The sequence below is a fragment of the Xiphophorus hellerii genome, chromosome 21, assembly GCF_003331165.1.
Source record: "Xiphophorus hellerii strain 12219 chromosome 21, Xiphophorus_hellerii-4.1, whole genome shotgun sequence".
NCBI lineage: Eukaryota > Metazoa > Chordata > Actinopteri > Cyprinodontiformes > Poeciliidae > Xiphophorus > Xiphophorus hellerii.
In genome coordinates this window covers 13,391,656-13,412,655 of record NC_045692.1, presented here as the reverse complement: position 1 = coordinate 13,412,655, position 21,000 = coordinate 13,391,656, and the positions used below count along the sequence as shown (strand labels likewise).

Below are 21,000 nucleotides of genomic sequence, written 5' to 3'. Positions count from 1 at the left end.
AAAATCATGGCCGGAAAACGGCACCAAAACCCCATTGTGCACAAAAAGAAAAGACAAGAAAATCCTTCACTACATAGCTACACCTTGAGTACATGAGTAAGAAAAAAAAAGGATGTATAAGGAAAAAATAACACTCATATTGAAGCAAAATGAATACATCAAACAAATCTAAAACAGACACAAATGTAAGAAATATAAATTTAATGCTGGTTTCTTTTTATTTTCTACTTGAACAGCTTTTTGATTGAATGAAACTTGACCTGCATGGGTCCGTGTTAACTGCTGTTAGATTACTTCTTGTTGAGATTTTAGGACTATATGTGCATAAAGTGAAAATAAGTAAATATGTAAAAATGACTTCATAAATTAGAAATGCGCACAAACTTTCAAAAATAACCACTCAAATTTTAAAATCATTTTCTGATATAAATGTATTCCAACTTAAGCGCATTTCACTTAGTTTCTTCAAATAATGAGCCCATGAAATGATTTGAATTATTTTAAGATAAAAACTAGTTTCCTGAAAGACAAAGAGAAAAGAAGACTTGTTTTTTTAAGACTTTCAAAGTAATAAGTTGAGAGGAACAAATATTTTTGTTGTAGTATCTGGTTTAGATAAGGAGAAAAGAGCCCTAACAGGGTTTTGGAAAAGTGTGCAGTAAAAGTCTGTAATGTGACGTCTGTTGATTTGCAGCGCGATTTGAATCAATGGAAACTCTTGTGCCTTTATTTTTGAAACATTTAACCGGAAGCTATTGTGCGCATTGTGGCATACTTAACATAACTGGTCCCCACTTTTAAGGCTGCTGGAGTAGGATGAAGGTTTTCAGGAGTCACATGGACTTAACTTTTAACTGGAGTTCAGTTCATTCTCACTACTCAGCCACACATCTTGTGCTAATTTCTTTTTTGCCTTTTTTTTTTAAATATAACTTTTTGCTCTCCATTTAGCTACTTTCCTCGCATATTCTGACATTTTTCCGGACTTTTTGAGGACTCTCATCGCAGACACCGGTTGCTAGATCTGAACATGTTGCGAACTTTCTTCTGCCGCATCTAAACTCAACTTGGTGATGTGAAACCGTGACCGGCTGAAGGAAATAGCGTTTCTTTACATCCACAAGTTCCCTCAGAATGACTGAAGAAAGCAGAAGTGAACACAGAGCTGAAAGCGGGAAGGACCAGGAGAAACAACTGCGGCTGCGAGTCTGCGTCCTAAATGAACTTTTAAAGACTGAACGGGATTATGTTGGGACACTGGACTTTCTCTCGGTGAGTGTTGCATAATGTGTAGGAAGAGTTTTTAAAAAGTCCAGACTGTATTTGTCTTTTTTTTTTCAAACCAATTATCTCCTGACAATTAAACAAGTAAAAGCAGACAATCTGCTTAATATGCATGGTGCATCTGCCTTGCAGAGCAACAACGGACCCATTAAAGTCTTACAGGGTTTCATCTATCCTTGCGCGTTGCTGTCTTTCATACAGGCTATCTATCATTTGTCTTGTTTGTCTTGCAGGCCTTTTGATTAAGATCTCTGTTTGTTTGCAAGTGTGAAATTGGAAGAGCAGTTGCACAGCCAGAACTCTGCTTTGATCCTCTTCTCCGTTTGACCCAAGGATGTTTGAGGCTCATAGTGTGGCGGGCAGGTCACTCACAAAACATGGTGTAACCCTGGCAGCAGTGTTAGAGTCTGCATATCCATCTGCATATAAATATGCATATGTGCATATTCATTCGCTTTCTTTGAGATGTTTTCTCAAATAAAATCCAGTGCAGCCAGTTGCCTTCACAAGTCAACTGAGATGCTCATTGCAAAAAGAATATCTAAATCTAGAACTTGAACATTAATGTTCACAGACTTCCTCCATCCTATCTAACTGGCTATAATGGAGTTTCTCACACCAATTTTACTAATTCTTGTCATATGCAGGATTACAACTGTATCCCATAATGACATCTCTTGCAACATGGGAGAACGCATTTGCCATCTTATCAGATCCATATGGTGCAAGCTCTGCCAAAGACATCACAGGTGGACTCGAATGAAAACCATTAGCACGAATGCGGATAACACCTGGCTTGCCACCACATAACTCGAGGCACACACTGTCCTTCTAATGGCTGTGCATCAAAGTTAGGTTGGGTAGGAGACACTGTAAGGCAAAATGCTTGAGCTTCAGTGATGCTCTCAAGTAATGCACGGTTATCTGGATCAAATCCTCTGCCACCACCGTCCAGATGTTTCCAATTGGAAAGAAGGAGAAGAAAACAGAGGATGGAGCACTATCTGGCATCGACAACAGATAGGGGCTTTGTAGGGAATGCAGCCACCCCTCCTCTATCTCCCTTGTTGTGCTGTGGCAGGGATTAATTTCAGAGGTGACAGATCCTTGTGAGGCTTTTCTGTTCTGGTTGAGAATGTTTGGATAGAAGCTTCAGATTGATACGAGTGGGGCTGGTTTCAATGTGTTTTATCTGATGATGGTATTGAAAGAAGTTAGGTTGTTGGAAATTAAGAGTTTGGTCTTCTTGGGGAGACTTTGGTGAGCTTTATGGAAGATATTAAAGACGATCAAAGAAAAGCCCTACTGTGGAGAGAGGTCACAGGACAGACCTTTATCTGATCAGAGGAATAACAGGACCCCTGCTTCCCAAACACAAGCCAGATAGGAGTCACAATTCTCTGTGTGTCTACAGGTCAGAGGGTAGCCGCCCCCTGTCTATGCTGCCATTGGGTGTCCTAATCCTGGAGGGACAGAGGCAGGCGGAATATTATTAGAGGGGGTGAAAGGGAAAAGCAGATCACAGAGCAGATAGTGCCAGGAGGGTGAAGGGTATGAGCGGCTGGGCTTCTTGTAAGCCATATTTCCTGGAGGAGGAATTCCTCTGAGGTTAGAAATTGCTGCAGAACAATGAGGCTCTGGTCGGTTGGTAAGGTTGAACTGAGGTGCAGAGATTGCCTCTCCTGATCTGGAGGACCAAAACACAATGCTTACCCCCAAACACATGTTTTAACATTCAGGTCATAGAGATTTTTGTTCTGGGAAAGTCTGAGCCCATAGTGTACGTCTCTCACTCTCTTGTGGGAAAATCAAGATTGTATCTTCACAGTGTCGATACTCAGAAGTCTAATTTTGACTTTTCTTGGAATTTTCTTTGGATAATTTCCCCCACATTTTAAATACATCAAGCTTCCAGAATAATCTGAAAGCAGAAGAAGCTTCCAGGGAAAGGTTTGTGTATATATATCTCGCATAATGGACAGTTATAACTTGTGATAGTGGACGGAGGTGAAAGCAGGTGTTTGTCTTGGACTGCTCTGAGCTGATAGAATGACAGCCAATCTCAACAGTGGCTCAATAGGAAGAAGAAATTTAAACTCTGCTTAAAGACGTGCTGGGATAATAGGGTTCTTATGCAGTTTTAAAGAAGCCTGGAATAGTCTGGAATTTGATTTAAGAATTTTTCAGGTTTGGACAAATATGGAAAAATAAGCTAGAGGTTGGAAAATGTTTGTATTCATAATTTATTCACAGTTCCAAATGGTGAAATAACTCCGACGTCCACATGCATTTTAAGATCTAAAGAGAGAAAATGCAAAAAGGTTTCAGTGTGTGGGGGGAGATCTTTTATGTTCTGCTTCTGGAGGAAGATCTATGCCACAAGCTAATTTATTCCTTTGGGCTTGGTAATGGATTAATTGGGCCCTCTGCTTCAAACCCATTTTAACAAAAGCATCTTTAAAGTGAGCGCAATGTTTAAAACCATTTTTAGACCATAAATCAACAGAAATTAAATATATTTGATCAAAGACAACTGAGTCATTCTTTTATAAAACATTCCTAGGTAAAAACTACATCTGTTTAAGACCTTTAAACAAGAAGAAGGTTTTCTCTCTTTAGCTATTTTGTATTTTATGCTGATGTTGCCTTAGTCAACAAGCAAGTCACTATTACTTTTTTTTATCAGTGTTGTGTCTGCAGAAAGGGCAGCAGGAAGTTCAAGAAAATCAGGCCTAATGACAAAAACAGGCAAAGAGCATTTACTGCCTCCCAGAGATCCAGGTAGTTCACTAAACCATTTTTACGTGTGTTTGCATTTGGATACTCTATGTCTCGCTCTCTGTGCTGTAGCTTTGTTTACTTCCTGAATAGAGTAGTCACTTTAGCAGGAGCCAGGCTGCCTGCTTTTTCTTTTGCTTGTAGCATTTGATCCAGACAGTGGTTAGGTCAAGGAAGGGGGCCAGAGACATTCATGCCTCTGCATATTATGATCCTGAAGGTCACAGAATCTTGTTCCTATCCTTTTCCTGTATGGTCATCTTGAGATGTTGGTACTTCCTTCCCTTTCCTGCAAAATAGAAACAAGGTCATGTTTGCCTGCCTCCCCTTTGATAACAGAAGACACAAACTCTGACATCAAAACATTGGAAGAATGGACATTTTTTGAAGGAGGGTTGTTATTCTGCAGGGGACGTTGTAAATTCAGGTGTTCTTATGTGATTAAAGAAATCAAGACAGTCTGAAATGTGTAACTTTAATAAGAAATGTGCTTTTTGTTTTTTTTTTAGATATTTGTTAAATTATCAACATGTCATGACAGTGTGTTGTGAGACAGTTCCTCCACCTCTTCCCTGTGCTGCTATTTCTGTTTGAAGAAATGCACCGCTAACAAACAAAAACAACCAATGAGGGCTAGGAGGAGCATCAACCTTGTGAATGCGCTGCTAAATGTGCTAATGGTGGAGAAATGTTATGCTAACTAGCCTTAGCATTCAGGACAGGCTTTGCTGACAGTGACAAGCTGTAGTGGTAGCAGAGAGCAAGGGAGCTAGGAAGGAGGAGAAGAAAAGGAGCAGTTGAGTGGCTCTGATTGGTTATTTCCAGTTGACACTGTCACGACAAAATGACAAGTTCAATAAATATGGAAAAAATAAAAGTTACTTACTGTGGCTTTAATATTTTACTAATCAATTGTCTATTTTTAGTTTGATTGGTGTAGTGTTGTCAAATCTTTGATTATGGAGAAGCTACTTTCCTTTAGAACAGTGGGCCAGATCTCTGTCCTCAGAGTTCTTGAAAGGGTTAGAGAAGTTCCTTGTATCTGCAACCCTGAAGACATTTCACTTGGGTACCTAAGGACAATGCTTCTTCTATAAGCAAGAGTTGTGTTTGCATTATTGGCACAAAGTCAAGCTTGTTCCTCTGAGCTTGTTCTGGGTGCTTCATCTTGTCACGAAGCTTGTTCATGATGCTCATGGACAGCACCTCAAGGCGTAGTCGTGGTTTGGGAACTTCTGAGTTTCTTGTTTTGTTTTGTTTGCAGATGATTCTGCTGGCATCTTCAAACCAGAATCTTTAGCTGTTTTCTGCCAAGAGTTAAATCTATAAAGAGCTTCTACAAATTTGAGGACATGGTTTCCAACCTGAAAAAGGTTTCACTGATGCCTGGTTGGTTGCTTTAAGCACAGAGGGTCTGTTAGTGTCGCATTTCTGAAGGGATGATTTAATTGAGCAGGAAATGGATAGACAGATTGACTTAGTGTCTACATTACTAAGGTAAAACTGCTTTGTATGTCTTCATTAAGACTTTCATCTATGGCCATGAGATATGAATTATTATCAAAATATCAGCATCCTGGATACAAGCTTACTCTTTCGATCAGGGGTCTGCAACCTTTATCTCCAAAGAGCCACAAATGGCTCTTTGTGGCTCGGTTGCAAACTTTGCAACCGTCTTAAACTCGGAGACAAGTTCAGATTTTTTTAGTAAAAATTTACAATAGGAATTTTATTTCTACTCTTTTAATGTAAAGGGGAAAAAGGCAAAAAGAAGATGGATGCCTTTTATTCTATCATGTTGTTAAACCTGCATTTGTTGTCATATCTATCTATGTTTATCTCTATTTAAAAATGTGTATTGATTATTCATTATTAGCTTGTTATTAAAAACCAAGTTGATGAAGGTCCAAAGAGCCAGAGGTTGCAGACCTTTGCTTCAGAGATACTGCACCCAACCTTGGAGATGTGGTGAGAAGCTTTTCCTCTGCATTGAAAGAAGTCGGGTAAAGTAGTTCAGGCACCTGATGGTTTAGGCCTGCTGCTTGGGGCCAAACTCACTGAAGTGTCTAAGTATTCCTTCTGTTCTGTTAGCGCTTTTGAAAAATCTAAAATGTATTGGAGAATGTCACTAGGAAAAAGAATAGTTGGATTTCCCTCCTTGATCTGTCGCCTCTGACTTTATCTCATATAACTGGAAAGCAGAGCATGGATGGGCCAGCAGCTTGGTCAATATTTCAGTCATTAGAAGTGACAAATATTTTGAGATGTTGTTTGAGTTTTTAGATGCTAGAATAAAAGAAGTCATAACTTCTTAGGTATGAATGACATCATATGCTGTTGTCTTTTAGGGTCAATAAATCATTTTACGAAACTAGTTTAGGGAAACGGGGATTAAAACTAAAATTGAGTGCTTTATTCCCAGAGCATGATGTTAGGCATTAACTTACATCAGTTTGTCGTCATAATGGACCTTGATTGCTCTTGTTTTAATTCCCTAATTACTTCCTTTTTTTTTTCAAAACTCATGATTGCTGCACAATACTTACCATCCAGTTTTTTTTCTTCAGAAACAGCACAAATGGCATTTGTGTGTTAAGTAAAAGGATCTTTTGGGTTGAAGATGTATTTAAGAAAGCACAAGTAACCAAAATACTGCTTCTATTATATTAGAGGTCATAAAGAGGAGGTATTGTAGGTGCGATCTCTTCACAGATATAATAAAGTTATAATAGTAATCATATTTAGTCATAATAATAACCAATTAATATAACTGCTAGTAATTCTTTTCTATCTGGCTGTCATAAGGTTCTCTGCTATAATCTTTGAAAGCTGATTTTGGAATAAAAATACCTTGATTTGTATAACCAATTATTGTTTTTTGTGATTATATAAAATGCATATCACTTCCATTTTTGTTAGATTGTCATGCTTTGGTACAATATTGCTGTAACCAAATTACATTCAAATTTGGAAAAAACAAAACCCCCAACAACTTCAGTGTCATAGAACAGCGTTGGCCAGGAAGCAGCTTACTGACTGACATTAATCAGGTTCTTTCCCTCAGATTGTCGTCAAGTAATAACCTTTTACAACCAAACGTTGCCAAAATGTTCCAAATGTTGTCACAATGTTCACCTTTAATGTTAACTTTTTTAGTTACAACTAAAAATAGCTAAATTTTCCTTGTGTTTGTTTCATTGAAAAGTATATATACAAGCACACTCTACAATGCAGCTCCACCCCACACAGCAGTGTTAGATTCTGTACATGTTTTATCCTTTTTTTCCCGTGTATAACAACACACTGTAAGTGTGGAGGAGTCGAGTGTTAAACTCTTCAAACCTGAACAATTTTAAATGCTTCATAGTTGTTTTTTCATGTCTGGCTTTATTTGTATCCCCATAGCAGCACTCCACAAATTTTTGTCCGTCCACATTTTTGGAAACTGAGGAGTGCTTTCCGGCTTTCTCCTTATAAAATTTGTACTTTGTGCCTGTGAAGTTAGAGCTGTATGGTTTTGTGTTGCTGCGTTGGATTGTGACCTCCATTCACAATCCAAACTAAATGAAAGTCAGTTCCAGCTAAATAATCTCCCAGGTGTTGAGAGCAGAGGTGAAAGGGAAGCAAGGTGAGATGTGTTGTTTTTCTTTCTTTAAACCTTTTTTAATTAGATTTGCTCCATGTATCCAGTCAGGCTCTCTCCTATGTCTGTCTCCCCTGTGAGGCCTCTGAACTCAATGAAGTGGCACACTTGCATTTCAATTTCACAGTCTCCACATTAAGTAACCCACATTTTACAATATGAATCTATGACTCCAAAATGACTTTTTTTCATAGTGTGCCTTTTGTTTTGCCTGATACTTTTCTAATTTGACAGAGGATGCATTCTACAGTGCAGGTTTACACCAATGTAAGTATCATCAAACGTGCCTTTTTGGATCCTGAGGGTTGATTTTAGTAAGTAAGATTTCCTCTCCTACAGAGATTTTTGGATCAGGCTTGAGTCTCAAATGGTTGAAATAATGAATAATCCTTCATCTAGATGCTGAGATTAATCAATCAATCAAATTTTATTTGTATAGCACATTTCATCAGCAAGGCATTTCAAAGTGCTTTACATCATTACAAACACAGAAACACAATGCAAGATTAGAGATTTAGTAAGTTTTTAAATGTAATTTTGCCAAAAGTGGGTTCCTGTATTTGTGAAAAAATGATTAATTCATGGAACAAGCTGCTTGAGTTGAATCTTTGATGTGTGTAATATCTGTTCTTTTTAGTCCTGTCCCTCTCTCCTGCGGGGCTTTACTGTGGATTGAATGCTTCAGTTTTTCTTCCTCACAGATGCCAGTTTTGAAGCAGGATTTCCTTCCTTCCTGGACCTCCCCGTCTTTACATTGTGCTACATACTTCCTGCTTGAGAGCACACATGCAAACTTATAACTCCCGCACTTTACAGCACCACACTCTGTAGAGAGGTGCTGCTGTCTATAAGCCCAGAGGAGAAGGCGGCCTTTGATTTGGCCTGTGGCAGGTGTCTGGTCACATGGCATAAAACAGTGGCAGCAAACACTTGTCAGGATGGGGGTAGCAGGGCCATCCTCACAAGGGACTGTGTTTTCCACACTTATGTCAAAGACATTCACACACTTGCTCAGATGTTTGTGCAGAGAGTGTACTCCTGAACATTGCCATTTTTATAGGATACAAAAATAGATTGAAATACTAACTGAAATTGTGCTAATGTAAGCGTTCACCTAAACCAGCCACTTATCCTACACTATTTGCGTCATTTTTTGGCTTTTGAGAAGTCATTGCTCCCTGGAGGCACAAACTCTAAGGTTTTACATTTGACTCAATTGCTAAAATTTGCCTGTGGTGTATGTGCCAGTTCAAGGCTATGAAGCTTACTGGAAATTGCCTGAACTGTAAACAACCATCTTCAACTACAGAGAGAGAAGAGCTGAGCTGAACAAGGCGAATGCTGATGTTAATTCAATATTTGGAAGCATGGCCAAAACAGACTGTACAGCTTCCTTCACTTCCTCAGCTGCCATTTCTAAAACTACAGCCTATTACAATTCTAAAACGGCACAAAAATCAAGGTCGTCATTCACAACTTCTCCTTCTGTTCGCTGATTGGCCCGTTATATCTACTGGAGGGAGTTTAAGTGAAGGGAAAAAAGCCCAGACTGCGTTGTGAGATTTTTTCGTATTGCAAAGAAAGACAATGGCCAGGCTAGTGTTCTCCTTGAACTTCTCCACATTTTGCCACATTATAGTCACAACTTTAAGGCTTCAAGTAGGATTGCATATCAACAAAATGTGCATACTTGTAAAAAAAAATATACATTGCTTAAAAAACAACAACATACCTTTTTACTGAGTTCCCTTGTATTATCTTGCTTGAAAAGACACTTTTCTTCCAGTTTCAAGTTTCTTGACCTCAAACTTTTTTTTTTCTATTGCCTGTGCTTATGGCTGCATCCATCCTCCCACTAAGTATGACCAGCTTCCCTGTCTCTCTGAATAAAAGGGTCCCTACAGCATGATGCCTCCACCACTGTGTTTTACAAGGTTTTTTGACAAAAGCTCATAATTCTTTTATGGTCCTGCGAGAGTCAGAATTATTTTCAGTCTCCAAATAGTTTTTTTCCTGATAGGATATGAGTCAGTTATCTCACAAATGAGAATAAGGCAATATAGGAACGGTGTTATTTGTGAAAGAAAAAAAATCCATGTTGAAAGGCAAGGTGAAAATGATTTATTGCCTATTTAATAAACAAAAGAAAATTATTTTGTCATTACAGCAATCAAACCTCTTTAATAACTGCTGACTAACTTTTTGCATGTTTCCAGGGGGGTTCTTGGTGATATATTTATCTTTGCACCGAGCTCCAGTTCTTTCAGGTCGGAAACAGGTCTCCTTCCCATTACCCTAATGTTTGGCTCCAAATTCAGTTAAGTCTGGCCCTGAAATTCCAAAACTGTAATATTATTTCTAATCAGAAGAAACCTGTTGGTCAAATTAAAGGATTACTTTAAGCCAGTCCGAGGAGTATGAACAATTCTAGGCTTAGCAGTAGCTCTGTGAGCAGCCTTCATGTCAGAGTTCAGCTGCTGCAGTTCTGTCCTGCCCGACTTGATGGGAAACTCTCTCTAAATGATCTAATTATGTTGCTGAATAGGATTTACTGTAGAGGTTTAAAGACTCCAGTAAGTGTCTCTCTGGCTGCAGACATTAATTTCTGTCTTGTATTTTTTCCCCCAGCCTAGCATTTTAACACTTCTGCTTCATATCTTTGATTATACTTTCAAATTTCTACACTTTTGATAAAACCATCATCATCCCTTTACCGTATGCTGCCCCGGGGTTTGATTACTTCCTGACAAACACATGACGAACACGTTCCTGCCAGAGTTTGGTTGTGTGCAAACACAGGAAGTCGAAGGGAGAAGCTGGCCGTAGTTCTTCCCTGACGGTGTCCAGTTTAGTTTCTGCCCGTTTCACTCCTACTTGCCAGGCCTGCTTCTCAGCATGGCAGAGAGCCCCTTTCTGCAGATGGCATGGAAGCTTTGAAATCAGATGAACAGTAGCAGTGTGTGAGACAGTCTTGACTGGGGGAGCGCCATGGATTAGCAAGCTGACAGTTTTGCTCAGTCGTCTTGTAGATCAATAAGATTTTGCTGATGTGCAGCCCTGCTGGGAATCACCTGAACATCAGAGGATGATGCTTTGCTTGGTTACACATTGAAATTGGAAGCTGGCTCACCAAAGACCATCTCCCATTTGCAACAAGTCTCTCCTCCCATCTCTAATTAAGTTTAACAGTTCAAAACCTCTCTTCCTAATTTGTTTGAGATTTCTCGCTCTTCTAGTTCCATTAGCATCATGATCTGGATCTTGAAATCTGGATAAGTGTTAAAAACAATAAAAACATTTTTTATTGCTACTGGATAAAAATTATAATTTCTGTCAAAGAATGGCTTTTTAGGATGATTTATATTTCAAATATCGTATGGACTTTCTTTTTGAATTTTCAACAACTGTTTTTTCTGAAGTTCATTGAGTGTTTCTGTTTTTGAAGCTAAATATACCCCTGTCCAAAAATGTTGAATTGGGCTGTAATTGCTTTTTTGTTCACTAAAACACTCTTAATTTTTTTTAAAAACATTTGTTATTTTGAGTTTTTACAAAGAAGTGGTATAGAGCTCAAATAAAAACAAATTGAGTTACTTTAGATACCAAAAAAGAGATGGCATACCACAATACAGAAAGGCAATCCAACTTCTTGATATGTGAAAATATAAGTCCAGCATAACATAACGCCCAATATGTTATGGTTTGATTTAAGTATCCAGAATGTTTTTAAAACTGCTGCAGAAATGTAGAAATCACAGTTTGGTAAAGTGTGAAATTTCAAAGAGCAAAATCTATTGGAAGATTCTTGTGTTCATGTTAATTTTACTTGCATGTCAACTTCAAACAGCTCAGCAAGGATTAGTCATAGAAATTAAACTTGTACATATTTCTTAGATGAACAAGCTTGTTTTGTTATTTTTCTTAAGGTTCAGACCAATAGACAAAAACATCAAAGTAAATCATTTTTAAACTTTTTTTCTTACATGTCATGTCCAAAGCCTAAAAATTCTACTTCAAACACAAAACCTGACTTTCATGTGAGAGAATCATAAATACTCTCACAAATGCAATAATGCAATTGTTAGCTTTTTTTTTTAACCCCTCCAGGGGGTCTTTTGTGGGCTCTAGTGTCCCTTATATGACAGTAGGCTGACAGGAAACAGGGAAGGAGAGGAGGGAAGACATGCGGCAAATGTCGTCGGGTCCGGGAGTCGAACCCGCGACGGCCGCGTCGTGGACTCAAGGCCTCCAAATACGGGTCGCGCTAACCACTACGCCACCACGGCACGCCCAATTGTTAGCTTTTTCTGTCACCAAGTTCTTTTGTTGGCAGCCCAAGAAAAGCAGCTAAAGTCAATCATTAGTTCTCTAAATCCTAATTATTTTTTTAGACTACATATAAGGTTGCAAAGTGCTGGGATCTTTCACGCAGCACAATTAATCAAGAGTACATTACATGTTTATCTGCTTGGGCACGCATGTTTTAAATAGGCTGGACTTCTAATTGCAAATCCTGTGGGCAGCCCATCCTTTGCACATGTGAAATTGTTGGAATTTGATCCAAAATGTGTGTGTGTGCGTGCTCTTTCAGGTGTGTGTAGCTAAATGCAACAGACCTACTGATAGGAGTAGACATTGAAGATACAAATGTGCTTTGTTTCTCAGCTTGAAGAAGATTATGTTAACATAAACAGAGGTCACATGAAGTTCCAGAAAGCTTACAAAGTATTATCTGGTAAAACTTACAAAATGTGATCACGCAAATCATCTGGTATATGGTTAGTTTTTGTTCACACACAGCTAATAACCACTGAATGACTGATATAACTTTAGAACAAGTGACCACAAACAAGTCATTTCTAACATAATGGCCAATGCAATAAACTTCTTTTTTGTTTTCGTCTTAGTCTTTGGTCAGAACTTTTTTCTTGTGGGAATTTGGTCTGTTTGTGTGACATCGTGCAGAAAATTAAACTCTTTATGTTTGTCCTTGGGCTGAAAAGCAATTTGCAGCGCAGGACATAAAACACGTACTTCTCACCTAAATGTTATCTTAGAAAACCAAGACTCTTTTGTAAGTGTTTTTTGTCCCTTTCGTTGTCGATTTTCCAGCTCTGCTCTCGTTTAATCCAAAGCAAGCTGAGTGACTAAAGTGCTTTGAGAGGCTGTTGTCAGAGGGCGCTGAACTGCTTGCTCACCTGTTACCTGCTGTGTTTTATCACAGCATTTTACGCTGCAATTCTAGGAAGAATATAGATAGTAGGAAAAACACACAGAGAGATGCACAGCACTTCCACTGTTGAGTTAGTGAGCTCAACAGAGGGCTTTGTCACATAGAGGCTGTTTGTGTCTGGCTCTAGCTTTGGACCGTTTACGTCTTACATTTTTTTTGACACTTTTCTAACATTCTGATTATTCTAACAATATTTCTTTCTGAGGTTATGTAGAGCAGTGGTTATAAAAACTTTTCAGCTTCTGAAAGGGAATCGGACCATGAATTTACACATAATGGGTAAGTTGCTTAAACGGGATTATAATGACAACACAAACAAAATCATAAATATATTGTTTTCATTTCTTTCCAAATTTCTTTTTATTATTTGTGACATCGATAGTAGTGTAAATGTAAGTACAGTATGTGCATCCACACCAGTAAGCAAAATTTGAAGTTTTTTCTAGTGGGAACAACAGATTCCACATTCTGCAAAATAAAATGGTTAAACTCATGCTTTGTAACTGGTGCCACATGTGCTATTGCTTTTAATATCTTTACTCCTCATGAACTGGAGTTCATGAGAATCTAAAATTGAAAATTTGCATGATTAATCAAACTTGAGTTGTACTCTTATTCAGTCATCCACTTGTTCTGATTTAAATCCTTTAACAGATGTTGATGTTTGGCCTGCTGTTTGATTCCTACTCATTTATTTTGGATTGGAGGTTCCTATGTTGCTATGGGTGGTTCTCCTGAGTCGTGTGAGCCTTTCTTCTGCTTTGTTTTCCAAGGACTATAACCTCAATGTGACACAGAGACATGCTCTGGCTTGGCTAATAAACAGTAAGCAATTTGTTTTGAAGCGTGGGAATGTCCATCATTGTCCTTCTGTGACATCATCTCTGGTTTACTTACTTGAGGAAGCAAGTGGCCTTTGTTTTGCCAGACTCCGTTGCTGTGATTCATCTGTTTCATTGACAAAGTTGGAAACGTTTAAAGGGGAGGAGTTTGGCTTCCGTTGATTGTATCTTGGCATTCTGATGAAGAGATGCCAGAGGAGCATGTTACGTAATATCCATTCGTAAAAGTATCCTGAACTATTCTTACCCTCCAATTTTGTGGTCTGATTTTTTTCTTATTTAACAAGAAAGAATTTCAGTCACTCTGCATGAACCAATATTCTTTTTCCGGACTAGGTATGAGTTTTCAGCGGTTATGCCTGATTCAAAGCCAGAGGAATTTTGCTTCATAATGGTCTTGTGTTTTTAATTCATTTTACTGAGGCTGAAGTGCTTCACCTGCTCTGCCACAAAATGGGATACTGGGTTATGGAGTACCCAAACACAGGCAAACAGAGGCAGAAGTGGAGCAAAACTAAGGATTTTTGTTAATACAGAAATAAATTTACAAAAATAAAGTTTAAGCCCAAAAACTCCAGGAAGGGGAACTGAAGTTAATGAAACAAAATGCAAATTAAAAAGATAAAACAAGATCAGTGCAGAGCAGATGAACCAACAAAGAACAATGTCAACAATGGAGATTATGTACTTATAAAAGTGGAGAATGAGACTGAATGCAGGTAAGGTAAAAAGGGGATTAGGAACAGTTGTGAAGAGAGCAAACAGACAGCCTGTGGGAAGGTGAATAATTAGCACAAAGGAAGCCACACTAGACAGACAAAAACTACAAACCAAGGGGGAAGAGACTAACACTGCTCCAAGAAAAATAAAGCAAAATGCACACACAGAACACAAGAATAAACTGAGAAACTAAACAAAAAGGAATTAACTACTATGACAAAACCATACTGGCAAAAACAAACAACTGAATATGACAAAAAAAAATCTAACTAAAGCCCAGAAGTAATTAGAGAGGAAACGTAGAAAAAAAGCAAAACACAAAGACATGTGACCTCCAACATGCTCTGCTTTTTACTGTTAGCGTAAGTAGGGAATAAGCTGCTGCTAAACAAAACCTTCTCTCTATTTTTTTAAATAAAAGGTATTTAAAAAATAGATACCTTATCTTCTTATGGCAAAAATGTTTTAAACATGTCAAGTTAGGATGTCTGCCAGTAAAATAAACAGTGTTGTTGACAAGCTATGGAAGTTAGCATGGCTGTTAGTAAAATAAACACATTTAACGACAACGGTTAACATGTCTGTCAGTAACATCAAACAACTGAGAATTGTTTGATTCTTAACCTTGCAGCTACTATCTGTGTATTTCTCACGTTTTGCGTTTGGAGCTTTTCCTGAACTCTCATCTTTTTTAATGGTCTCAGGAGTTTTCTGTTCAAACGTAAAAGGAAGGCCCTCAAGCTGTTGTTGACAGAGCAATCAAACGCTCACCTGTGTTCAAGCTGAAAAGGATCATAATCAAACACTCATACAGTGAAAACATGTTTTTTTGTTATTGTTTTTTTTCCCCCTCAAAGCTGTCATACTACGAGAATCTAATATTGATCCGTCCCTAAGCATGACCACAAAAGTTCAGGTTATTATGACCTTTTTTCAGAAAATACCACTTCAGCATGAAGCAACAGTTATTTCCACATCCGTGTCTTTGTTGCCCGCAGCATGTGGGCCGGTGTTGATTAATGACATGAATTTCCGCATGCAGTTATTGGCCTAATGTATTCATCAAACCCATCTGTTCTGTAGCATAATGAAAACTTTAATGAGGTTTTAATGTGCAGCCACCTTCTCAGCTTTCATAGTGACAATTCAGGTGATTATGGCTAGGTGCTCAGGGACAGAAATTGACTGAAACATTATTCTCTTTCTTTTATTCTTGTTACTTGCTGCGAAGGCAAACATACAAGATCTTTTTAATGTTTGCTGCAGAGTTCTGTAGTTTTGCAGTTGCTTGCAGGTAATAAAAGCTTGGAAAACGGGTCATAGTCATGCTAACACTTTTTCCTGTCACTGTCAATAAAGTTTTCTGTTTGCTGTCCAGGAAAGTTGGGACAGTTACTAACCAAGGTTTAGAAGAGGTACTCTGTAAGTTATTTATTGAGCCATGCACACATCAAGAAATAAGACAAAGATTGTTAGCTCTTATCTAGTTCTACTTCGCACAGTTTTTATCTATTTTGAGGTTGGAAGGCATGCCGTAAGAAGTTGGGTCTGTTTTACAGCAACACCTCATGTGACATCCATTCTTTTATCTTTAAAATGCTAATGTGTTATTTCTGACCAATCTGGAATGATCTCTTCATTCCATTAATGCTTTTAATATCAGAAAATTCTCTGCAGTTACATTTTCCAAATGTTCCCCATTTAGCTATAGCTATTTATTACAGATAATCATTTGCAAATGCAGATATTGCTTTTTGTTGAGTGTACTTTTTTTTTTTACTCGAGATGCAGTGACAGAGAAGCTAAAGAGACGGGACAGAAAGTCATATTTTCCCCTTTTTACCACATATTCCAAGAACTGTCAGGCATTTGCAATGTCCTAGAGGAACCCTGTTTAGTGTTTTCATGTATTAGACTTGCTAATTAGATGCTAATGGTCATGAGTGACAGAGTTGCAAGGCAAGGCAGTTACAGAATGGTAATCAGCATTGAGTTGCCCTACAACAAAGAGCCTGATTATGTGCGCGCCTTTTTTTTCCAACCACTAACCTCAGTTTATTCACTTGCTTATTTGCTGCTCTTTTTGAAGGGATCCTTTGCGTCAAAGTAGTGAGATTAAGAAAATTTCTGTTGCATTTTTGGTGAGCTTTTTTTTTTAATATAAGTTTAACACAGGAGATTAAATATGTACTTAGTGAGAAATGTTGATGGGTTTTTGCTGAATTAGTATCAGCAGCTCAACATCTGCTGTAAATGAATCAAGGGAAATCTCTCAGCTTTCACAGTCCTGAGATGTTGTTTGAAAAGAATAATTCCTGGCATGGCTGCTCATTAAAGTAACCCCTTTACATGCTTTTTGGATGTATTATGCTAGTTTTCTCAGGGCAGAGGGCCTGCTGTGAGGCTACATCGGGTGACAGATGGCATTGTGGCCCTCAGTGGGGTGGTAAATGGATGCCCATTGTTCAGGTTAACTACTGAGAAAGACTTCTATCTATTTGGTCATGTGTTTACTGTGTTGCTTTTTATTGTCACTGATAAATAAGGGTGTGTTCTGGTGAATTGTCAGAATCTGTGGTATTGTGCCTCCTTTGCCATCTGTCATAAAGCATTGGCTTTGTGAGATCTTTCACAGAGACCTTTGATGACATTTCAGATTTTGCTTGAATGCAAAAGCAGAATGGGTGCAAATTTTGCTAATTCAAAGGACCACAATGTTCTGTGTGGGATTGCTTCCTCTCATTTTGGTTCATAGAGCTTTTTCCCTAAAATAATAGACATGCTCTCCTTTGCAAATCAGGCAGTTTGGATGTGTTGAAGTGGAGTTGTTCTGAGTAGTCTGTATCTTATTTGTAACGTATGGCATTCAGAGTCCATCCGTCTGTCCATCTGACTCATTTCCTGTCCGTTTTACACAAGGCTGGTAACCATTTCAGTGCAAACTGAGATTCATGAGTTGAAGATGCCAACAGATCCACATAATCTGCAAACATGAGGCAACAAATACTCTGCTCTCCATGACTATTCTCTGTTACCGCTAACATAATCTGGGAAATAGGACAGTTGACCCTAAACCCTAAATTTGACTTTCAGATCAAAATTTATGTTTCTCCAGCATAAGGTTGTTGAATTCAAAATCTTTTGCTGCTTAAGTATTAATAACTTCACTGCAGAACCTCACTTCCCAAAAAAAGACCTAAAATACAATTTAAATTGCTCTCTGGCAAAAAAAAAGAGCAGCTCTAACATCAGAGATTGTAACTTTGTTGGAGATCAGATTGAAAAGGATTAAAATTTTCAGCTGTGTGATGTAATTTATCCTCTGCGTTGTACCAACTCAAAGATTTAACTTGCTTTGGTATGCATCCCAGGCTCCCTGAATTAAGGGACAGGCATCAGTCATGAGCGAATTGATTTTTTTTTTTCTTTCTGCCAAGTTGCACACCAACAATTTCACACAGAAAGATTTTTGTGGAATTCCAGATGATGGATGTCCTCTTCTTTCAAAGCTCTCCTCCAGGCAGAATTCAGGAAATGAGTCATTTTCACACTGGTCACATTTTGGAGAGCAGGTTTAAAATGAGCCTTGTTAATTTATCACTTTCAGAAAGTGCTCTGAATCATTAATTGAGATTTTTGGGGTTTGTGTAGCACCATGGGACTTGGACTCCTACAGGAATGTTAGAGTAAAAGCTTTTTCCATCCATCTCAGTTCACACTCTGTCGGCCTCTCCATCTTACATCAATTGCTGCTTAATGCTACCTTTGAAATACAACGCTCTGCAATTATAGACGGCTGTGTTTTGAGGTATTGGATTTCAATTGTGAGGATTGCAAATGTTTTGTACATGTGAATATATGCAACAATACCCAATTAGTGTCAAATCTAGCTGGACTTGAAGTAATTTAATCCGTGTTCTGTTCTGCTTTTTCTTCAGGTGTTCCTACATCGCCTCAACCAATACGCAGCCACCAAAATCGACAAAAACATCACAGAGGAAACGGTGAAGGTAAGCAGACTGGTGAAATAACGCTGAAGGTAATTAACTTTTGCCCTCAACATTCCAGAGAAACCTTATTTATTCTATCTGTGAAAAGTTTGGAATGACATGCAAAGCTAAATCAGTCCTAGTAAGGAGTGTTTTTTTTTTAACTAGCCAAGTTCTGAATGGAGAAAGATGTAGGCGATGCAGGAAACGGCTGCAAATATCTAATCTATTTATAAATGATTTCGGCTGTAGGATAATAAAGGATGCTCCGCCGCAGTGGGAGCCTCTCTGTGAGCTTGCTTACTTTTGGAGGTAAACAGGCATTCAGAGGATATTTACTGCACGTCCGTGTTTTGGAATATGTCCCCGTGTGTTAGGTTTTGTTTGGGAACATGCTGTGCAGAGAGGGTTTTTTTAGATAGCAGGCAGTTATTATGGCTGCAATGTCACAGAGGGGCAAAATGACATCTACTCCTCCAGAGTTAAAACCCGATGATCAAAGTTCCAATTTTATTTTTTTATTTTTGTTGGTTTTGTTTTGTTTTTTGTTTTTGCTGTTTGCATACCATCTTCAACATTTGTTTTAACCCCGAAAACCAATGAAAGAGCTCTGATTTTCATGCTTTGATGTTATTTAAGCAGACTGTAACATCAGCGTATACTAAAATTATCGTAAGACTGATGAGGAAAAAACATCATTAATCTACCCTGCTTTTCAAATGAAGTCATAACCTATAAACTTATAATTACAAAGTGGAAGGGGAAAAAATGGTTTTCAACTTTTAAATAAATAATTTATAAAAAGCTTCCACCTTTGTGTAATTTTATTTTTGTATAGATATATTTGAGAATGCATAAACAATCAAAAGTTATAATCAGTGTACAACAGTAAATTCTATTTTTAATTGAAAAACAAGCTACAAAAATAAATAAGGTTTTATTCTCAAACACCCTCACCCTTGCGGAGAGTAAAGGGATGGGTGTGTGTGGCGCATACATGAGAATGATTGATGGCGCTAAGACCCTCCTCCTGGTTCTGATTGGTTGTTTCTGACAGAGCTATGTATTTTTGCAGATTGCAGTAGGAACAAAGGGGGAAGGCAGAAGAACTTGATTTTTTTTGTCATGGCATAGTGACAATTTTGACAAATCTGCAAAAAACTTTTTTTTAAATAAAAGTTGCATACTGTAACTTTTAACACATTATTGCCACAGTGAAACACAGTTGCTTTTGTTTTTAGTTAAAAATGGAGCATTTTCACCTGTCAGGTTTTATTCTCCAACATTGAGGAGATTCTGGCCATCCATAAGGACTTTCTCTCCATGGTGGAGGAGCTGCTGCAGCCTGACCCTCATGCTCACCACGAAGTCGGCCGCTGCTTTTTGCACTTTGTAAGTAGCTCTTTTTCTCCTCTTCTGGATGCTTTAAATTTGATTCAGTTTTTGTAATCTGAAAACTTCCTCCAAAAGCAAACTAAGGTCTACCACAGCACAACGGCAAATAAAATAATACTCCACATGTCATCAATTAATCTCTCTGGATTACTCATGATGAGACGGTGCGCATGTGTGACATTCTGGATGTGGCTCTGATATACCGATCAAAGAGCCAATATATCACATTACTCTGATGCAGAGCCTTGAGGCGTACTGGCATGTTATAGGTTTTAACGTGTAATAAATCTGAGCATCCTTCTGTTGGACTTCTGCTCTCCGCTGTTGGAGACAGGTGAAAAGAAAGACGATCTATTTGCGGTACAGATGGCAGAAGGTTTATTATGAGATGATTTGATTTAGGGAGTGGGCTGCTCTTCAAAGCTAAAAACTGAAAACTTATGACTGTAATTCAGTCAGAAGTCATCATGTGAGTGCACAGAGATAAAACATATTAGACACTGCTCTTCTGCAACGCTGTAGAAATCGTTTGTTCATGCAAGAACTTTCCCATAAAAAAATAATCCAGTTAGCTGTTGATAGATGATGATTGGGGTAATCCTTTGAGTTTCACGCTTGCGTCAGTTTGTCTTAACTCGTTTGAACTACACCAATGGAAACCCCACGCTAAATTTATTAAAATTTTTCCAGGAATAACATATTCAGTAAAGATATTAATGCATTAACTTTAGAATTTTACGTTTTGTAAGGACCCGACTTGTTGTTCCGACCTCCGTCTTTATCGCTGGGGCTCAGCAGCTTGCCTGCAGACGGGGATATTTTCATTGGTCTGCTGCGACTTTGTAGTCAGTGATTTAGAGGCTGTGTGATCTGGGCTCGCTGTCGACTCTCAAAGACAATGGAGCATGGGGTGTCATTTGAATAGCTTTGGTGGAAAGTTGCTGGTCATATTGCTTCAAGACAGATGACAGTATATGATGGAAGACCCGACCCCTCCACCCTCCATCTCTCAGATGCACGCACAGACTCTCACCACAAAATACATTATGTCCTTCAAGATGAATGAAAAGAGTTTCACAATGTATATGTCTGCTCAGTGTTATGCCATTTTTCCTT

General features: G+C 38.3%; 1 protein-coding gene across 1 annotated transcript in view; it reads left to right on the top strand.

Annotated features, from left to right (window-relative positions):
- Positions 1-800: 800 nt before the first annotated feature.
- prex2 (phosphatidylinositol-3,4,5-trisphosphate-dependent Rac exchange factor 2) overlaps positions 801-21,000 on the top strand; it is a 99,623-nt gene continuing 79,423 nt past the window's right edge. The window contains exons 1-3 of the mRNA XM_032551555.1: positions 801-1,272; positions 18,439-18,510; positions 19,759-19,881. Coding sequence (XP_032407446.1) covers positions 1,135-1,272; positions 18,439-18,510; positions 19,759-19,881 — 333 coding nt within the window. The 5' untranslated portion in view covers positions 801-1,134. The remainder of the gene's footprint in view (positions 1,273-18,438; positions 18,511-19,758; positions 19,882-21,000) is intronic.